The 21483-nt window shown below is 48.5% G+C and overlaps 1 protein-coding gene across 2 annotated transcripts in view; it reads right to left on the reverse strand.

Annotated features, from left to right (window-relative positions):
- SCG5 (secretogranin V) overlaps positions 1-21483 on the reverse strand; it is a 36212-nt gene that overhangs the window by 3885 nt on the left and 10844 nt on the right. For both annotated transcript variants that reach the window (XM_083167722.1, XM_083167723.1), the window contains exons 3-4: positions 19896-20045; positions 9407-9516 (exon numbers count right to left, since the gene is read on the reverse strand). In XM_083167722.1, the coding sequence (XP_083023848.1) occupies positions 9407-9516; positions 19896-20045 (260 nt within the window). The remainder of the gene's footprint in view (positions 1-9406; positions 9517-19895; positions 20046-21483) is intronic.

Consider the following 21483-nt stretch of genomic DNA (forward strand, 5'->3'; position numbering starts at 1 on the left):
TGAGGGGGGGAGGAGGAGAGGAGGCGGCAGAGAGAGGGAGGGGAGAGGAGGGAGGAGGAGAGAGAGGGGGAGGGGAAGAGGGGAGGAGCGTGGAGGGGAGAGAGAGAGGAGGAGGAGAGAGGAGGAGGGGGAGGGGAGGAGGGAGGGAGGGGAGGAGGAGGGAGGAGGAGGGAGGAAAGAGAGAGGGGAGAGGAGGGAGGAAGAGAGAGGGGAGGAGGAGGGAGGAAGAGAGGGGGAGGAGGAGGGAGGAAGAGAGAGGGGGGAGGAGGAGGGAGGAAGAGAGAGGGGAGGAGGAGGGAGGAAGAGAGAGGGAGGAGGAGGGGAGGAGAGGGAGGGAGGGGGGAGAGGAGGAGGAGGAGGAGAGAGAGAGGAGGGAGGAGGAGAGAGAGAGAGAGGAGGGAGGAGGAGAGAGAGAGAGAGAGGAGGGAGGAGGAGAGAGAGAGGAGGGGGGAGGAGGGGGAGGGAGAGAGAGAGGAGGGGGAGGAGAGAGAGAGGAGGGGAGGCGGAGAGAGGGAGGGGGAGGCGGAGAGAGAGAGGCAGAGAGGGGAGGGGGGAGGAGGGGAGGGGGGAGGAGGAGAGGGGGAGGAGGAGAGGGAGGGAGGGAGAGGGGAGGGAGGAGGAGAGGGAGGGAGGAGGAGGAGGAGGCAGAGAGGAGGCAGAGAGGAGAGAGGAGGAGGCAGAGAGGGGGATGCGGAGAGAGAGGGAGGAGGGGGAGAGAGAGAAGGAGGGGGAGAGAGGGGAAGAGAGGGGGGAGAGGGGGAGAGAGGGGGAGAGAGGGGGGAGAGAGGGGGGAGAGAGGGGGAGAGGGGGGAGAGAGGGGGGAGAGAGGGGGGAGAGAGGGGGGAGAGAGGGGGAGAGAGGGGGGAGAGAGGGGGAGAGAGGGGGGAGAGAGGGGGAGAGAGAGGGGAGAGTGAGGGGGGAGAGAGAGGGGGGAGGAGAGGAGGCGGAGAAGCCCCAGACCGTAGACCTGGACAGGGTAGCAGAGAGGTGTGTAGTCCTGCTGCAGTCCGTCCATTGGAGTTGATGTTGCACTTAATAAATAATAAACACAGTGCAACATCGAACTCTGGACACCTGACAGAGGGTTCAACCATCTCTGACTAGCCCTGGGTGCTCCGTGTCATGTGGATCTAGCACACAAGGTTGTGAGTAGAGCCATGATGGTGATACGAACCTGCATCCCCAGCATTAGCAGCTACATCACAGTACCAGGCAGCCTTCCAGCTGAGCCACCACACGACACAGTATATCCTGAGACTATTACCTATATAACCCAGCAGCCAGTGGGAAAATTACAGGTTATATAAATAACACCGATCCTGGGATTTGAACCAGTGACCCACCATGTCTGTGTGCAGGGAACCATGTAACTAGCACACTAAGCCACCACACAACTGAGAATGATCTGAGACTATTACCTATATCACCCGGCAGCCAGGGGGAAAATTACAGGTAATATAAACAACACTGGTCCTGGGATTTGAACCAGCGACCCCACCATGACTATGTGCAGGGAATCATACCACTAGGCCACAGAGTCTGCACATTCAATCCTTCCTACCAGCAGAGACTTATCTCAGTGTCACGTACCAGCTGCAGCAAGAGCCTAAGCAAAAAACAAAAAAAAAAGCCAAATAGTATTCAGGCCAGCTCTATCCCAGTGCTATATATATATAGCTCAGTGGGCCAGTAGCCAGTCTTGGTGCTAGCAATGGCATTGAGGTCACTGGTTTGATTCCTATGGTGGCTTCCATTTAGATCTGTGGATTTTGGTCTAGGCTGCTTAGCAAATAGATGTCCAGCTTAGTGTATCTGTATCCTGCATAGCTCGGTGTCCTAGTAGTTGCTAATTATACTGGCCATATCTGTAGGGATCCTGGTTCTATTCCGAAGGTGGCTTCTCTTTATCTCTGAGGATTTTGAATGGGGGCTAAATAATAACATTTAAAAAAAAAAAAGCCTCAAGCTTCCTGTAGCCTGTATAGCTCAGTGGGCCAGTAGCTGCTCTCTATACTGGCAATGACAGTCGGGTCCCCAGTTCCAATCCCATGGTGGTTTCTCTTTAGCACCTTGGATCCCTCATGGATGATGAGAAAACCCTTGCCTGTTCTTGTAAGCTTGCGCCCTCCACCCTGCCTGCCTCCCTCCAACACCGATGGTCGTATCCTTATAGCTAAGTGGTGAATGTGGCGGATGCTCTGCAGTAGCCCTGACGGTGTACTGTATAACGCACAGTCGGAGTGTTCCCAGACAGGGCCGGTAGGGAGAGCGGCTACAGCAGAGCTAGGCGGGTTTTTATTGTTTTATAGCGCTATGCAAAATCATTAAACCAACAAAATCCTCTGTTTATATCATTGACCCATGAAGGTGTTACTGCAAGGAGGAGATTTTCCTCAATAGTTATCAACTAGCCGAACAACAATGTATATACTAACATTGCTAGTAATGTATAATATCCTGTGCTGGCTCACTGGCCTAGTAGTCTGATACTACACTGGTCAGTGATGGGGAGACCCAGGTTCTAGCCACATATAGATTGCTTTTCATAAGTTGTGATGCCTCTGTGTATATCACTATATTGATAGAGAACTTTATAAATATAGGAAGAGTCTACACTTTGGGTCAGGTAAGGTGTTGGCTCATGGATCTGGTAGCGTTGTGCTACTCTGGGTGGGTAAGGAGAGCCACAGGCTCCCCATCTAGATTATATACATGTGTGTGTATATATATATATATATATATATCTATAAATATATACATACACAAGGCAGCTGCTACTTCAGGGGTTGATCTCATGGCTATCGTCTAGCCTAGCAGTCTGTACACTCTGTATATAGAATTCTGCTAACAGTACAGCTAGCCTTGGCCTCTGCCTTTGCTGCTCATGTATTATATCCATTTCTGGTTCACTGGGCTAGTAGGGTACTGCACAGGTCAGTGATGGGGAGACCCAAGTTCTGTTTCCTGTGCAGATTCTTTTTTTAGTACTAAAGGTGCCCATACAAAGAACGATTAAATCTGTTCTTTCTGTGCTAGATCGCATCGCATCTAGTACAAAAAGCATACAACGTGCAACAGCAGCATGCTTATTCTACTAGATACGATGCAATCTAGCACAAAAAGCACGGGCTGCGCAGACCTTCTGTGCGTAGGAGTACACATCACACCTGAAAAACGCTCCTTAATGCCCAGCAACAGGGGGGACATTGAAGTCATCAGTCCCGGGCCCAACGAGTCAGAGGGCTCCAGCCGGCGAATGAGTCACAATATATGGGTCTGCAGCTTGAAACTTTTTGAACCCATGCTTGCCTATCCGTCGACAACTAACTAAAACATCTGATTAAATGTTTGCGGCCCCTTACCCTGTCACTTGGTCTGGTCTGGTCCTGTTGGTGCATGCGGCCAACACAACATCATGATGCTGATGCTGCAGTGTCCCGTCCTGCCTCCAAGGGGTGCCGGACGGGGTCCCGACAGGCATTATCCCGACTGTCAAAACACAGACAGCCGGGTCCCTGTCGGCCACCCACTTTTTTCCCTCATGGGGGTCTACGACCCCCATAGAGGGAGAATAGAATAGGTGGCTCGTGTAGCGAGCCACCGTGCCCGCAAGGGGCTTAGTTGCGCTCACCATGCTGTCTGGGTCCGGCCAGTCGGGATCCCGACGTCGGGCTAATGACTGTTGGGATCCCAACTGTCGGACCCCTGTACCACACCCGCCTCCGAGGAGCAGCTGTGTGCCAGGCTAGCCTAGCCCTTTGTGCTAAGCCTCTTGCTGGCGCTGGCCACAGACTTATGTTATATACAACTCAGACGCAACTGCCTACAGCACCACCACTGTGCCTGTCCCTACTGGTAGCAATGATGGGGTCCGAAGGCAGGATTCTTTTGGTCCCTTGGATGCTGTCTGACAGGAGGTCGTCTCTTCCCCTTCAGCAGGTGCTCTAGGAGAGGTTAGAGTCCCTGCTTAGGGTCCCCAGACATGGTAGCTTCCTTTTTATTACCTCTGATGGAATATAATGCTCACAATTCACATTACGCAACACACCAATGCCCAGAATTCACTTATACCACTATTTATTGAGTTGCGTACGCCTGTCTGTCGGCTCACTGAAAGCAGTGCATAGGACCCTTATTTACAAAACCCCGCCCGCCGTTCCCTGACGACAACAAGGATGTTCGCATCAAACCTGCCTCATACCTACACAAAGCCTGCAACACAATTTTTCAGGGATTTTATATACATACATTCTAATTTATTAATTTTTGCAGTTCTTTTGCAGCAGAGCAATATTTTAGCTCCGTTCTCTATAAATTGTATATGTTCCCGCGTCTCAGAGTTGTAAGTAGAGCAGTTGGTCCCAACTCGACGCCGCTTCACGTTTCCATACAAAGTCCAGATAATTGTCTCCTGCACCAGACTGACGAGAGATTAAAGCTAGATATTCAAATTTGGGAAGAAGAAACTTCTCCCCATGAAACTAAAGCAGGGATCTGTCTTTGTCCCAAATGTATTCAATTCAGAAACAAGTGTACCTAATATATCAGTTACCCAGCTGGACAGAACAATTTTTTGGTCAGACAGATGCATTGGTCTTATTGCCTGTTTTTTTTTTTTTTGTATTATTATTATTTATTAAATATTTTATTAAAGCAAAAAGAAATAACAGCTCATACAGATATGTCGACCGTAAAAATCAAACATAATAAAATTACAACATTCAGATGGTAAGGAGTTAAATATAAACATCCAAACTTCCCATAATGTACGGAGAAAATGTAATAAATCCCCTTGATCAAGAAAATATACAATTTATTCATAAACTACAGTCATATGATTGGAAGCAAAAAGACATCACAGCAGCATTGAATTATACATAAATTATGACACAATAGAGTATTGTGAGAACAATAGAGTATTAAATCTCCTGTTGTTTTAAACAGCGGAATTGCTACTAAAGTTGATGATCTAGAAAATAAATGACACAGAAACAGTTAAGGCTGATGAACGATTTCCGCTGAAATACTCAGCGAACAATATAGTGCATATACACACAGAAAAAAAGCAATGTAGATTAAAATATGGCTTATTACGTATGGGGCTTGTGGTGCAAACTGTAGATCTGCCTTCCGCTAGGTCATATGATCATGAGCTGTTTGCTTATAGGCTACATAGATTTGTTTTGGGTATTGGACATTTGTACATAGGTGGGCGGATGTCACAAAATGCACTGGAGCAAGGCCAGAGCAGAACCTGGAAGTGATGTGATAAGCGATTACTTACTACCAATTACCAGGCTGGATCATATTGATACCATGTTCTGAGGAGTAGTGGCAATTGTTGTACACAGAGTTTAAAGAGTTCATTCATAATGATCACCATCTTTGGTAGCCTCGGGAGGCCAGAGATGGACAAAGCCAGTTGGAAATCATAGACCTTGCAGAATGTTTCTTCATGAAAGCAAATGGTTTAAAAATGTACTTTATTTAATTCAACAAATGTTGTTGTCAATATACTGATCACACAGCCAGTACTGAGGGACTTTTTGAACTCCCTGTAGAATAACAGTGTATAAAATAATTAATTGCAGCACCCTTTTTATTTCTCTGCTATAAAGACTCTTAGGTTTCAGGGTACACACTGTCATTAAATAACAAACATTTCCAAAGGAGTTCTCTGGATGGGATAACTATTTATTTCACACTGGTATATTCAATCTATTCTGACCAAAAGAATGTAAGAAACCCCCACAAGATCAAAGTCAACCACAATTTGTCCCCCAAAATCCAATTAAGAATGGTCATATATTAAAATTAAAATCAACAACATCTATTCAAAATGTATCCAAAATTTTTATATTTTTTTTCGTAACATTTATAAAATATTGGTTTATAAAACATCAAAACCATCATAACTTTGATTTCTCCTACTGCCGGTAACTACAAGGGGCTGAGACGGGGAGGGAAGTTTAATTTATATTTCCCTAGTGACTGCTGCTCTCTATAGCTGCCAGTAGAAGGGGGGAGTGGCAGGCTGACCAATCAGCAGTGATCAACAGCCCCGCAGACACTAAGGGAGGGTGCAGGGGGGCCTGGAAGTCTCTCTGTGATTGGTGGTTAACTCTTTCTGCAAGTGTTACATTTTCCGCACCTACTTTCCAAGTCCATATTGGAAACCGGCCAACTCGAATATTTATTATTATTATTTTTTTTAGTGGGCAAACATTTACAAGGCAAAATCCCCGAGTGATTATCGAAAAACCGCACATATACAAGGTATGCATTTTGCATGAGTGAGCAGTCTCCCCAAAGGATTGCAGGCTTTTGGGGGGGGGAAGGGCTGATGATGTCATTTTCCCGCTGTGTGGTGACTATCTGCTCGCTGGGCTCCACACAGATCCCGGAGCCCTAGGCAGCAGCCTAATGATATAGCCGGCCTTGTGCAGGTGTAAATTGGTGCAATTTGTGAGAGCAAACACCTCACCCTGGCGGGGCTTATAGACCTCTGGACTGCATGCGCACACTCCTTATATGACAGGATATAGGACCTCATTTAGCATGGAACACTAATTAGAGAATTCACAAATCAAACAATTGTGCATGCACAGACCTCCGATAATCGCTAAGGCTGCAAATTCCCAACTGAGCGATCGTGTCTGAATGACCCCCAATGTCAAGGCCACAGCGGCACCGTCTCTCTCCTGGTGAGAGTTTCTTCAGAAGGGTTTATCATGGCTAGGGGTATCCCAGTACAAAACGATTGTTCTTTAATTGGTTTCTAACTAGATTCATTCATCACCATATGGGGAGAAGGCAATTACATTTACTAGGGAGAGGATTTATCAAAGCACGGAGGGGCAAATGTATCACCATCTGCATCATCAGATGCGGATGTGCTGTGATGACATCGGCAATGGGATAATTGACTACATCACACAAATTATCGCATTCAGGGCTTTTACATTGAGCTTGCGATAAAGCGATGTCCCCGCCATGGGTCTCCGCAGCACTATCGGGGTATTAAAAAAAAAAAAACGACCCCAATGCTGGCCTGCATGTGCCGCAGCTGCCACCCTCTCCCCGCACCAATCCACCACCCTCCCCTCCCCACCGCTGACAATACTTACCAGTGCCTAGGCGTCGGCTTTTGCAGCACTAGGGGCACAGAAAGCTGTGCAGAAGCCAGAATTCCCATGGGAGTCCTCCTGTCTGTGACTCACAAAGATTTGCTGCGTTTTTTCCACTTTTTTTTTATCACGTAATTTCAGCCATATTGCATTTCCCATTCTAAGTATGGAAAATGCGACCTAGTTACTAAATAAATGCAAATTCAATGGTTTGGAGCCATTTTTCAGTATAACTGCATCAAAGGCCCTTTACTGCATTCAGGCAATGCTAAAAATGTGAAAAGGGTGTGTAAATAGCATTTTTCACATTATTTGAGTACAAATAATGTTGTTAACAAATAGACCCTGGAGAGAGAGAGATCAGATGGAGAGAGACCAACTATGCAGCCAATCAGCTCCTAGAGGCCATGTTACAAGTTGTTTGAAAAATAAAAGCTAGGAGAGGATTGGTTGCTATTTTAAGCCCCTACACACTTGCTCCTAAGGGAGCGACAGCAGCTGGGGACCTCCCTCGCCCAAGCATGCAGGGCGAGGCAGGGGGTCATTATTGATTAATGCATCGTTAACGATATTGAGGGTACACAATAGGAGGTTCATAAGATCGTCAGGTGTGTATGGGGCTTTAATCTCTCTAGTTCTATCCAAAATAGGACTCGTCATGCAAACTACAACGTATTCTAGCTTGAAACATGTATGTATGTATGTATGTATGTATGGTCAGTGCTGCCACCCAGAGGCTGTAGCCGCCACTGCCTGTATTGCTGGTAAACATGGGTCTACCAGTGTGGCACTCACACAGATGACTCCCCAAATGCTTAGCAGTAGCCACGGTGGCCATCTTGGTGGTGACAATGAAGCTTTCCTGGAGGAGGAGCAGCAACATGGAGTTTGCATCCTCCACTTTAAAAATAACAGCAATCAATAAGTATACTTGGTACTTGTGTATTATCATGGCGCCCATCACATCGTATACCATTACACTAAGATGGTATGCGATGTGACGCAATATTGTATAATAAAATATTGCATCGCATTGTATGCCATTAAATGGCATGCGATGCTATCATATATGATTTTTATTTGCACAAGCACCCTAATGGGTCCTTACAATGTTAAATGCCCCCCCCCCATTTTCAACGCCAACCCGAAATGTGGTGAGCGCAGCTAGCCCACGAGGGGCGGCAGTACATGTCCTCTGGCCTTTTCATACCCCCACTATCCACATCGGCGTGGAGTTGATTTTAGATAGTGTGGCGAGTGCAGTGAGCCACCGAGCCCGAAGCGTGGCGAGCGCACGCGGAATACATGTAAAGTAATACGCATTCGCTCGCCACACTATCTAAAATCAACAACACGCCGATGTGGATAGTGGGGGTATGAAAAGGTCGGAGGACGCGTACCACCACGCTTCGGGTTGGCGTGGATACAGGGGGTGCCGTTAACGATGGGGGGCCATTTCACATTGTAAGCACCCATCAGGGTGCTTGTACAATTAAAAAAACGCATCGCATCACATGTATTGTATGCCGCTATATGGCATGCAATGCGATGTGATGAGATGCCCTACGATGCACATCGTGGGCGCCGTGATAGTACACAAGTACCGCATACTTGAATACAACATCTCTAGTGATCTATGGAGGAGATTTATCAAAGCCCCCAAATGCCATTTTTTAAACAAAGAGGGAGATGTACTAAGCTGTATGTAGTGTACCCACAGTCGATTCGGACTAAATTTCTATTTGGGTTTCCGCCACATTCGATCCCGATGGGCACCCAGGAGGATTACCTGCACATTGCCAGGGGGGTTTACACACTTGTTGACAGGGGGATTAAATGCCTAGGGGTAGGATGCATAGCGCTGCTGCCTGTGCCAGTGCCCTCAGCGCCCCCACCTCCTGCCACAGGGCTGGCTCATGTCAGTTTGTCTAAGCATGTCCCATCCCCAGGCAGCACCCAGCTCACGCCACCGCAGCCGGGACCTCCTTTCCTCTCCTGCTCATGGAGGAATGCACACTGGCTCACTCCCGGCCTGGCTGCGCAACTGATTGCCAGGTGGCTGAGTGTAGGGATAGGTGGCCCTGCAGCTAAACAGGGGCTGGATTTGGGGCCACTCAGACCATCATGCCCGTGACAGCTGTCAAAATTTATATCAACGCCACTGAAATATATACGTATACAAAGTACTATTCCGTACAGTGGAAACTAATAGGCGCAGGGAAAGCACTACAGGGTCCTATAGCAGTGGCTATGAGGAATGAGAGGAAGCAGACACTTACCCATTTATTTACTCCTGGATAGTTGTGTTCTGGGTCATAAAGGTTCTGGTGCAGCTGGTACTCCTTGCTGAACTGGGCTGTGTCAGGCGTGTCTTCCAGGCAGCTCTCACCTGTGTCCCATAGAAAAACATTACATTACAGTTTCCCCTTGGGTGGCCATGAATCATTCATTTCAGTAGCCCGTGGGGTAACAGGTGGCTAAAAGTCCCACTATTCTCACTCTGCCACAGTATAAAAGGGATGGGAGAAACATAGCCGGGCTTCTCAGACGTACAGAGGTTACTGGGCAGCTCAAAGACAAGTGTAAGAAACCAATCAGCCACTAGATGTCATTTATCTAGCACATACTATAAAACAGGGCTGGCCAAACCGGTTCTCGAGATGTACCAACAGTCCATGATTTCCAGGTCACCTGTGGATCTGTAGAACGTGTCAGTTAGAAATGAATGCAGCACGTGTTTGAAAATGTGACAGTCAGTAATGAATGCACCTGTGCACCAGCTAGGTGGTCTGGGAAATGTGACAGTAATGACTACAGCTGTGCACCGGCTAGGTGGTCTGGGAAATGTGACAGTTAGTAATGACTGCACCTGTGCACCAGCTAGGTGGTCTGGAAAATGTGACAGTTAGTAGAACACGCTCATATGACCCCAAGATTTAGCTCCTTCCACTAGATCTCCCATCGTTGTCTAACAAAACAAATTGTTGCGGCATATAGTCTATGCGACTACCTGCCAAATAGCGATGAATTCGTTACAATTTATTTACAGTTTCTTATATAGCGCAGCATATTCCGTTGTGCTTTACAATTGGAAAACGCAATAAACTGGGTGGTAACAAACCGACAAAGGGGTAGGAGGGTCTTGCTCGCATGCTTGCAATCTATAGAGAACAATCAGCTGCTTCTTGTATGCAATCCATATTATCCTGCATTGTGTTTGTGTGACATTATCTCAGATATTGGCCCTTATTCTGGTTCAGTCGCAGAGGCAAATTCCTTCTCAAATGGACAAAACCATGTGCACTGCAGGTGGGGTAGATGTTACTTGTGCAGAGAGAGTTACATTTGGGAGGGGTTTTCCTTCAAAGTGAGATCTATATTGCAGTGTAAAAATAAAGCAGTCAGTATTTTCCCTACACACAGAGCCGGCCCTAGCCTAAATTACGCCCTAGGCAAGATTTTGACTGTTGCCCCCTAGCACCGCCACTAGTTCCGTCTCTGACCCTGCTCCCCTTTCTCAAGATCATCAACCCTCATCATAGCAGTCATCATTTTGGTGCTCCTACCCGCAATATTTTAAATAGAAACAGCGCACCCATTCGGTGCGGAGCCCAAACAGGGGTGTGTTCTTGCTGGGAAGGGGCATGGCCATACAATAGTACCCCCAATTCAAATTATGCCACACAGTAGTGCAACTTTATTCACATTATATCATGCGATGGTGTCCCTTATTCACATTACATCACACAGTAGTACCACTTTACCTTATGTACATTACTCCTCATATTATTCACATTATACCATTAGAAAAAAATCCTGAGAAAATATTGTATTTTAAGCACCTCCATGGCCACACTGCAACCCAGCATAAAGCAGGGTGTGCTGGGCAGAGGAGAAGAGCTGCAGCTGCTGCTGTCACTTAAGGGGACGGGGCCCGGGGCCCCCACTGGGCCCTTCCCTCAGACTTTGGCCTGGGTAATTTGTACCCCCTACCCCTTTTTCTCGGCACCCCTGATAATACCACACCGTAATGCCCCATACACATGACACACATTATTAATGTCCTTATAACCATAATGCCCCTTACACATTATGCCAACCTTTATTAATGCCCTTCATACACATAATGACACACATAATGCCCCTTACAGATATGTCACACATTATTAATGCCCTTATACACATGACACACATTATGCCCCTTACACATATGTCACACATTATTAATGCATTTATACATGACACACATAATGCCCCTTACACATATGCCGAACACTATTGCACAACCAACCCACCCACAGACAGGACTCGCACAGCCGCTAACAGCCTCACTCACACACACAAAATAGGCATGCTGCATATCATTTTAATCAGCAGAATGCCCTAGGCAATTGCCTAGTTGGCCTATGCCTAAGGCCGGCTCTGCCTACACAGAAACAAAATAACTCCCCCAAATCTGCAGGTAAAAAATGTTCCACCTCACCATTAGAGGTGGTGGAACTCAGTTCCACCCTGTTCCCCCTCACTTTAACCCCTGATCACATGGAATATATGGCAAGCATCCTTAAGAATTAATTTAAAAAATTCCATAAAGTATGGGTTCTGTGGCTATCCCTACAGCAAATTCTTTCCCCACTCTCTAACTGAAAACTGAGCACACAAATTGAATCTCTGCTTAAGTCTTTTTTTTATGCAAGGTTGTTCCTCTTTTCTCACACTTTCTTTCTTCTTCTCTTTTGATAGCTCTACCTTCTTTAAAAACTTCTCTATTCTGAACCCTGGGCAATGTGACAGTTAGTAATGACTGCACATGTGTACCAGCTAGGTGTTCTGGGGAAATGCAACAGTTAGTAATGACTGCACATGTGCACCAGCTAGGTGTTCTGGGGAAATGCAACAGTTAGTAATGACTGCACATGTGCACCAGCTAGATGTTCTGGGAAATGTAACAGTTAGTAATGACTGCACATGTGCACCAGCTAGGTGTTCTGGGAAACGTAACAGTAATGACTGCACATTTGCACCAGCTAGGTCAGGGTTGCCGACTTTTTAATGCTCCTCTCCGGGAGAAGCCCGGAGAGGAGACTTTCCTTACCCGATCAGGGGGCGGGGCTTGACGGTGACGTCATTAAGCCCCGCCCCCATGACGGAAATTGTAGAAATGACGGATAACTATGGAGGGGGCGGGGCTAAAATGACGCGATTGTGCCATTTTAGCTCCGCCCCCTCCTCTGAGACCCGCGGATTGCGGCATTTACATGCCGCGATTCGGGGGGCTCAGGGGAGTCCCCTAGATTCCGGGAGGGTTGCCCACCCTTCCGGGGGACCGGGAGGGGGCCCGATTTTCGGGAGACTCCCGGGAATTCCGGGAGGGTCGGCAACCCTGAGCTAGGTGTTCTGGGAAACGTAACAGTAATGACTGCACATTTGCACCAGCTAGGTGTTCTGGGAAACGTAACAGTAATGACTGCACCAGCTAGGTGTTCGGGAAAACATAACAGTAATGACTGCACCAGCTAGGTGTTCTGGAAAACATAACAGTAATGACTGCACCAGCTAGGTGTTCTGGAAAACATAACAGTAATGACTGCACCAGCTAGGTGTTCTGGAAAACATAACAGTAATGACTGCACCAGTTAGGTGTTCTGGGAAATGTAACAGTTAGTAATGACTGCACATGTGCACCAGCTAGGTGTTCTGGGAAACGTAACAGTAATGACTGCACATTTGCACCAGCTAGGTGTTCTGGGAAACGTAACAGTAATGACTGCACATTTGCACCAGCTAGGTGTTCTGGGAAACGTAACAGTAATTTGCACCAGCTAGGTGTTCGGGAAAACATAACAGTAATGACTGCACCAGCTAGGTGTTCTGGAAAACATAACAGTAATGACTGCACCAGCTAGGTGTTCTGGAAAACATAACAGTAATGACTGCACCTGTGCACCAGCTAGGGGGTCTGATAATGTGCAAGGCAAAAAAGGTGAACCAGTACAGGCAGGTTCTGCTCCTGAGGAAGCTGGGAGGTTGATCCCAGGGAAACGCGTTGAGCTTTTAAACATTTGGGACAATTGCATACACCACCACTGAGGGCTATCCATGGAATATGGACCACCAAATATCCTTCATCTAAATAAATCTCCATAAAACTCCATATCCGGAAGGCAACCCGAGGCAGACCAAGACACAATATTAATGTTTTTTTATATATATTTTTATATTGAATTCCATAATTTAATTACAGCTAATTAATAATATTTATTGTAAAAGATACCGTTCCAATTTTACATTTATTCACAGCCTGCGCTGGTACAACTTTTTTTTTTGCCTTGCACATATTTAATTGGGATTTTGACTACCCCAGTACCAGCCGCAGATAGTAGCGCACCGATCAAACTTGTTCGGTCTGATAATGTGGACTGTTGGTAGATCTCGAGCACCGGTTTGACTAGCCCTGCTATAAACGGACAGCTACAATCTGATGTGGAATTATCTAAAGTGGAGAGAGAAAAAGTACCAATCAATGAGATCCTAACTACTATTTTACAGACTGAGACCTGCATCAAAGCTTGGAGAGACATACTGTAATGTGGATATAAAGTACCATCCAATCAGCTCCTAGCTGCTATGTTACAGGCTGCATTTAAAAAATGACAGTTAGCTAGAATGTGCAGCAGTGGTTCCTAGGTCCACCTTGGGACTGAGCTTTATGCACATACAGTAGTTCCTCTGGTGTCCCCGTTGATCTAGATCTCCCCACTATGCATCTGAACTGGAGAGGAGGTGGCCCAGCAAATCTTGCCTACAGTGGCAAGATAGGTATATTGGCAATCACCATGGAGACAGTCCGGCATATAATGTGTTCCTACAGATGGAGTGCCTCTCACTATTGCTTCACCAGCGCCAGAATCTGGCCGCTGGCGATCGCCGGCGGAGAGACGGCACATCCGACAGATGCGCGTGCATCTCAGTTTCCCGTCGGCGGGGGGACGGGCACCCTGTCCGTCTCCGCTTCAGTGAGACGGACAGGGTTAGGGGGGGGGGGGGGCAGCAAGGCGGCGGGGACCTGGGGCGACCCTCGGCAAGGCGGCAGGGACCCGGGGGGAGCTCCGTTGTAAGTCAACACGCGCGCATCTCGTGCGCACGCGTCCCCTTACGGCGGCTGGCGAATCTTCCGCCATCCCCTGCAAGAGCGAGTGGCGCTCCATCTGTATGACCACAAGACCTTATAGCTAGATCAGGTCAGTGTCAATCTCTCCCCAGCACCTATACAATGACATTACTGTGCTGGTTTTATGGACAGCTATATACAAAGCAACAGTCTCTATTGAGGAGCATTATGACCTTGTCTCAGGACGTCTGTCTGTGGTGGTAACTTATTTACCCAGAACACTTTCACTTCTTGCCTTTGGCTACAAATGTTAATGGCCACACTACAGGTCCACTTAATGACTTGCTCCCTTGTTCATTTACTCAGAGACAGATTGGCGTCACTTAACGAGTTTGGGAGGAGGTGATCGGAGATATAATAGGTGGCACAGGTGAATGGCAGACCAAGACTGATGCTAATACCCTGTTCTAGATCATAAACCATGACAACGGCTGAGACAAAGCGCTTTCACTTGTACGCCGATTGTGATTGGACTAGGTTTCAAAAGGTATTTAATCGCTGCGTCAAAATTCAGAATGTCGACACGGTCAGTGTCAAAAGGTACAATTTCAACTGCATTCCAGAACTAGGGTTTATAAACTGACAAAGAAAAGATAACTTATTTGTGAACAATGGCATTCTGGTGTCAGCATTCTGAATATTGACATTTTGCATTTCAGGAGAGAAAATATGTAATTCAGATAAGTCAGGGGTGCACATTACATAGTGTAGACATGTAACGTTAGCCCCGGTAGAAGCAGCCACTAACTAGAACAGGCTTGGCCAACTCATGGCCCTCCAGCTGTTGTGAAACTACAAATCCCAGCATGCCTTGCCATAGTTTTAGCATTCCCTAATAGAAAACAGGCATGTTGCGACTCGTAGTTTCACAACAGCTGGAGGGCCTTATCTAGAAAGTTATCTAAGTTTATGATCATAACCATCTCTTATATATTTAGCCAGATCCGTCACTCAAAAGCAGTGTAGGGAACGGTGGGCGGGGTTCCACGGGTGATTGACAGGCCCGTCCACCGTTATCCACACTGCAGAACCTGTGTTACTACATTCTACACAGGCTACGTCCTACACAGCAAGCTTTCGCCCCCTCCTCCCCATGTCCACCCAAGCACCCCCCCCCCCCCCCACGGCTGCACAGCACTCTGTACAGGCACTTTAACCCCGCCCACCCTCCTTGCCCCTTACTGCCCACACGTGCAAGGTACGACCCCCCACACCCGCTCGGATCATCAACATTACCCATTCGATCTACAGTGACCACCGGAAGCCCGTGCCTGATGCCCCCAGCTGCACACATCATGCCGCCGCCACCCCCACCAGCTCACATCATACTCGGTGAGCCACCCGCCGCCGCCTGCGTAGTAGGAGCGGCACAGGACATCGCCGCAAAACACCCCCCCTGCCAGCATCCATGCCCGCACTCCTGCGCTTTGCCGGCAGCATAACCCCCCCCCCCCCCTCATCTCCCTCCAGCATCTCCCCTCTCCAGTTCCCGGGAGCATCAATCTCCACACCCCCCGCACAGCTCAGTGTGCAGGGGGTTAATGCAGCCGGTCTTGCAGCGAGCTCTTCTGCTTCCCCCCCTCCCCGGCGCACACAGCTTACTTATGTGCCGCTGCCGCTACCTCCTGCCATGGAGTGCCAAAGCTACACTTCAGCTGCCTCACTGCAGCCATCGGCAATACTCCAGGGCTGCAGTGCACGGAAGTCCTGCCTGGTGGCTCAGCTCCCTCCACCCTTCTTAAGCGCGCAGGCAAGGTTGCGCCTTCAGCTGATCCGGGGCTGGCACACATCCAAGACCCAACGCGCACTTCGGTAATCTCCCCCTGGGCCCCGCAAAATGTAAGTCGGAACAGGGGGGGGCGCAATAGCGCACAGTACTTACGCTGCCCACACAGCACTGCTGCCCCCTGTCCAGCTGGACTGTGTCTACGGATAGCAGCTATACAAGCCCCAGGTACGTGCTACCCTGGGGACCCCATTGCTGCTCTGACCCAAGACTGCACTTTACACAATCCCCTACTGCATAGCAATTTCCCAGCATAGGCACTTTCTGCCTGTAAACTGCTGTATGTGCACATGCCCATCCCCCACCAGCAGTACACACACACACCTATCTCTACCACACCAGCACCACAAAAAAACCCAGCACCCACAACATCAACGCAACTGTCCCTCATTCCCACCGCACATGAACACCCCACACGGACAACACCAGAAACCTGTACCTACACCACCCACAGTATCCCAAAACCTGCCACTAACCCACCCACACCAACTCTATGTTCCCTACCCCACCCACCCCATCACCAAATTTACAACACCTCCACACAGCCCACGCCCCACCAGACTTATCCCTTTCTACATCACACCCACAGCCCATCCATCACCCACGCACACCCGCAACACTCACTCCAACACTGCCCTCACACCCAGACACAACCATCCCCCAGCAAAATGCAGCATTACTGCACCTGCCCCTCTATCACCTACAGCACCTACCCAAAACAACAACACCCCCACGGCCCACCCTCACATCTGCATCTCAACAACCACCAGTATCCAAACAACCCACCCACACAACCCCCAAACACCTTCACCCAACCATCCATCCTTTGCAGCTGTCCCTTACCCACCCAATACACCCTCACTTTCAACACGCCCGCAGCCACACCACAACCATCCACGGCTTACCACCATCCACCTCCAAACTAACATATAGCTACATAGCACACACCACACGGGGATAAAACCCACCTATAACTCCACCAGACACAGTATTCGCCAACCTGCAACTTCCCCACCCACAACACCACCAATCACACTACACCACCCTCACCGCACGCAACACCATCTCACACCCCCAACACACCCACACTGCCCATCCACCACCCATGCCCCACGAACTCACCCATTTCCACAGCACACCCACAACCCGTCCGTCACCCAGGTACACCCCACACACAACCATCCACCACTCAACTGCTGCACCACTGCACCCACCCCTCCATCACCAAAAGCACCTAACCAACACAACACACATGGCTTGCACCTGCAACTCAACCACCACCACTATCCCTGACACACACACACCCCAAACACATTCACCCAACCATACAGCCCTTGCACCTAACCCTCACCCACCAAACGCATCCTCACATTCAACACCTATGCACCCCCACAGCACACCCCCGTCCACCGCCTTACTAACATATTATCTTCATGGCCAACCTTATAGCAACATTTAGCCTGTGTACTGCTAGATGCACACCCGGCCCTCCCCGACCCACGGCACACCAGCTTCTCTAACATCCACAGCACACTTACACACTGTCCCTCACCCACGCCAACCCCTCCCCCACCATTCTAATCCCTGCTGCACCGCCACCCTCCCCCACGCAAGTGCTGCACCCATGCATCTACTCCACCGACACCACCCCCGCAACTGCAACTCTACTACCCACACCACACCCGCCCCTCCCACACCACCACCAGACACTCGCATCCACCTGTGGCAAACCCCCCCCCCCCCCCTGCCACTAACCCCCACCTGTGGTACTAATGCACCCACCCATGGCACCCCCCAACCCGGACCTTCTCAACCTGCAGGAACCCCAGCACCCAGCCAAGACAACACAACACCCACCCCACCCATCCCCCACCTGCTATAGCCACGCATCCATTCCTCCCCCATCCACACCACCCCCGCTCACACACCCACAGCAACCCCAAGACTACCCCTCACTTAATCGGTGCACCCCTGCCCCTAACCAACCCACATAGACCACCCCCGTACCTGCAACTCCACCATCCACAGTATCCCCGCACCCACCACTCCCCCACCCACAACACTCCCAAGCACGCTTGCACCTGACCCTCACACACCCACCGGCATCACAACAGCACCTACCCCTCCACCACATATAGCACACCGCATCTACCTGCAGAAACACGCTACCCGCCCCTCTCCATCCTGCAGTACACCCACACCCACCCCTACATAAAGGCGTTCACATGTTAAGGGGGTGGAGCCCCTTACGACGGTGTGAAGAGCGCCCGTAGGGCGCGATGAATCACCTAGTATTAATTATAACTGTTAAAGAATTTTATGTATGAACTCGAATTAGTTGATCTACTGTACATAGATATTTAATATTGTCCTTCTTTTACTTTGTCAATTAGAAATATGTATTTTAGGAGTACCCGTTTCCTGGTTCTGGGCTGGCACTACGTTTAGGCAGCTGCTCAAGGGCTCCATAATCTGGGGGGGGGGGGGGGGGTAAAGGCCCTGGGACTCATTATTACAAAATTAAGGAGGACTCAAAGAGGCATCCTTGGTGAACTTCCAAGACGTCTCGCCTACACGTTCACCTGAGGTTCTGGAAATTTGGTATTGGGGTGTGGGTGGGGTCGTTAAATATTCTAGAGACCAAGCTATTGAAACAAATAATATTTTTTCTTTATAAAATGACATGCAATACTTGCAATAAGTATATTTTCTTTGTAAATGAACACCGACCTGCAGATATTTGCTTATAGGGAGGCGTATACTTTGTATCTGCTACAGGGAAGGGCAGTGCATTGGGAATCTTTCCTTGGAATGCTAAATTCACAACAGACTATGCAAATCTCATAGTAAACCGTATTCTTTTCTGACGTGGCCAGTGGAGTTTTTTTTCCTTGTATGGGCTTCAGCCTCCCCAGGTAAATAGAATAGTATAGAATCAACTTTATTGGCCATGTATGCATGCGCACACTAGGATTTTTTTTGTGGATTACAGTGCAGCATCAAACAGGGATGGGGGGGGGGGGGGACATTGCATTCATTACATGCAGGGGCCACATGCCCGCCGAGCTGCACAGCCTTAGTGAAGCCAGATGTAGTCTGTGAGTGCTGGACGGGGTCCCGACAGTCGGGATCCAGACAGTCAAAACACAGACAGCCGGGTTCCCGACGGCCTTCGGCTATTTTCCCTCGTGGGGGTCCACGACCCCCATAGAGGGAGAATAGAATAGTTGACTTGCATAGCCCGCAAGGGGCTTTGTTGCGCTCGCCATGCTGTCTGGGTCCAGCCAGTTGGGATCCCAACTGTCGGACCCCTATACCACACCTGTCTGAGAGACTGCACTGGCTTCACTATTACTGGCAGTGACTTCCTATTGGACGTCTGACCTGCCAGTCTCCCCCGCATTAAGGCAGTCCCATTGGGAGGTGTTTCCTTCTTCCGGGTGGCTAGAGTTGGCTTCCTGTAGGAAGCCACTCCCTGCCTTGCCGTGCAGTCCATAGAAGCTGGTGGTATGTGCATGTGCAGTATCGGCGCATGTGCCGAGCCAAGCACCTGTCATGCTTTATACAGCCACCGGGACCATGAACAGGACTGGGAGCAACGGCGACAGCGGGTGCCAGCAGCAGTCCCCGTCTTTTAATGAGCTAGGAGCTGCCACTGGACGAGGCTATTCTTCATGGACCAGACTAGCCCACATGTAATATGTACCTTCTCTGACTTGGACTGCGGAGAGGAGTCTGTTGAAGACTTTCCCCAGAACTGTATTGCTCTTTACTGAATCTTATTTCACTAAACATAAATATGATCAATTACCAGTTTTTCCAACAGGACATGGGTTAGGAGGGTTGGGGTAGCCTTGGTCTTCTCGGAAGTCTTTAGGAATGTTGTCTCCTGTGAGTTCTGCTACAATATTGGGGATGTTCCCATATGGTCCTAAGTGCTGCAAGCCCTCATGGGCTCCACCTATAGAGAAAGAGAGAGATGAAATTTGACACAGTAAGTAGAATGTTGATGATCTGTACACGGTTAGGGCTGATCTTCATCAGCATAAGGCAGGCTCACAGACGTGGCTCACAGACGTGGCTCCCGGCCTAAGTGATGTGTTTACCGCAGAAATTGCCAATTACCGATAGAAAACAAGCTGGGGGCATCCCTTCCATAAGACAAAGTTGCGATGGGCTCCATCAGGGCCTGCATATCCAGTTATGCCTTACAGTTGGGAAGACAGCCGTAAATTAAACAAGAGAACAGAGAGAAAGAGGTAAGAGGGCCCTGCTTATAAATCCATCAGCCCCAATCTGTCATTTGTTAAATGGCACAACAAACAGCAATGAAATCATTATCAGGTCTGAAACATGATCATTAATAAATTTACCCTTCAGTACACAAAAGCAGAAAAATGGTATCATTTTATGTGTAAGAATAGAAATTAAATTCTGATTAATGGTTAACCATGTGGCCGGCTGGGCTGTTAGGATGGGCTTATTCTTATGTGGGGGACTGGGGCTATTGTCCCATTTCCCATGTTAATCTGGCCATTTCTGTATGTGCAAACCCTCAGGATAGCCAGAATCTGGTCAGAGATGTTGCCCTTAGCAACCACTTTTAAAAACCTGTAATTTAAGGGTAAATATACCCCTTAAAATCAGTAGCACTAAAGTTAAGGCCTCTATAAGATCATCCCGACAATGAAACAAAGGGCGGTATTCAATGAGGCAGAATGGCGATTCTGTGTTTTTTTCGTGTGTGCCGGCGATTTTTGGAGCTGAAAAAGCGAATCACCCTATTCAACGACCTCTATTCGCCGATGACGACCGGTGAATGAAGCACCAATCGCCAAATGTTATTCTCTACAAATCGCCGGTTTTTGTCTATAGGAATTTTCATGGGGATTCGCCGGTAGTCGACGGGAATCACCATGAATCGCCAAAAGTGTATTCAATGAGAGGTTGGCGATTCTTATTTCTTGTTTCATATCGCCGTTCCTCACCGAGTGTCCCTCGTCATCTTTTTATGGTGAACTTTTATAGGAACCTGTGAAATAATTGGTTTTAAGTGTTCAATTTAACTCTGCAAGTGTAATGTATTATTATTTGCTGCCCTTGTGTGATGTGATGGTCGTAGAAGTGCTATACAAATATATATTTAATTTTTTCTGGTATTTTTTTTTTCTCCCACAAAGCACTGTTCTTACCCATGGTGCACCTCACTTACCCATGATTCTCCTCCCCACCTCACTCCTTAGTTTGGCGTTTGCGGAGATTACACAGCTTTTGCAGTCTGCTGTATTGGAATCGTTTTTTCAGGGTAATTTGCATTTTTCTTGCATTTCACTGCAATTTCTTACAGTACTGAAGCTGTTTAGGGAAACGCCGGATTGGCTGAGAATCGCCGTTGGGGG

The sequence above is a fragment of the Crinia signifera genome, chromosome 12 (assembly GCF_055691185.1).
Source record: "Crinia signifera chromosome 12, ASM5569118v1, whole genome shotgun sequence".
NCBI lineage: Eukaryota > Metazoa > Chordata > Amphibia > Anura > Myobatrachidae > Crinia > Crinia signifera.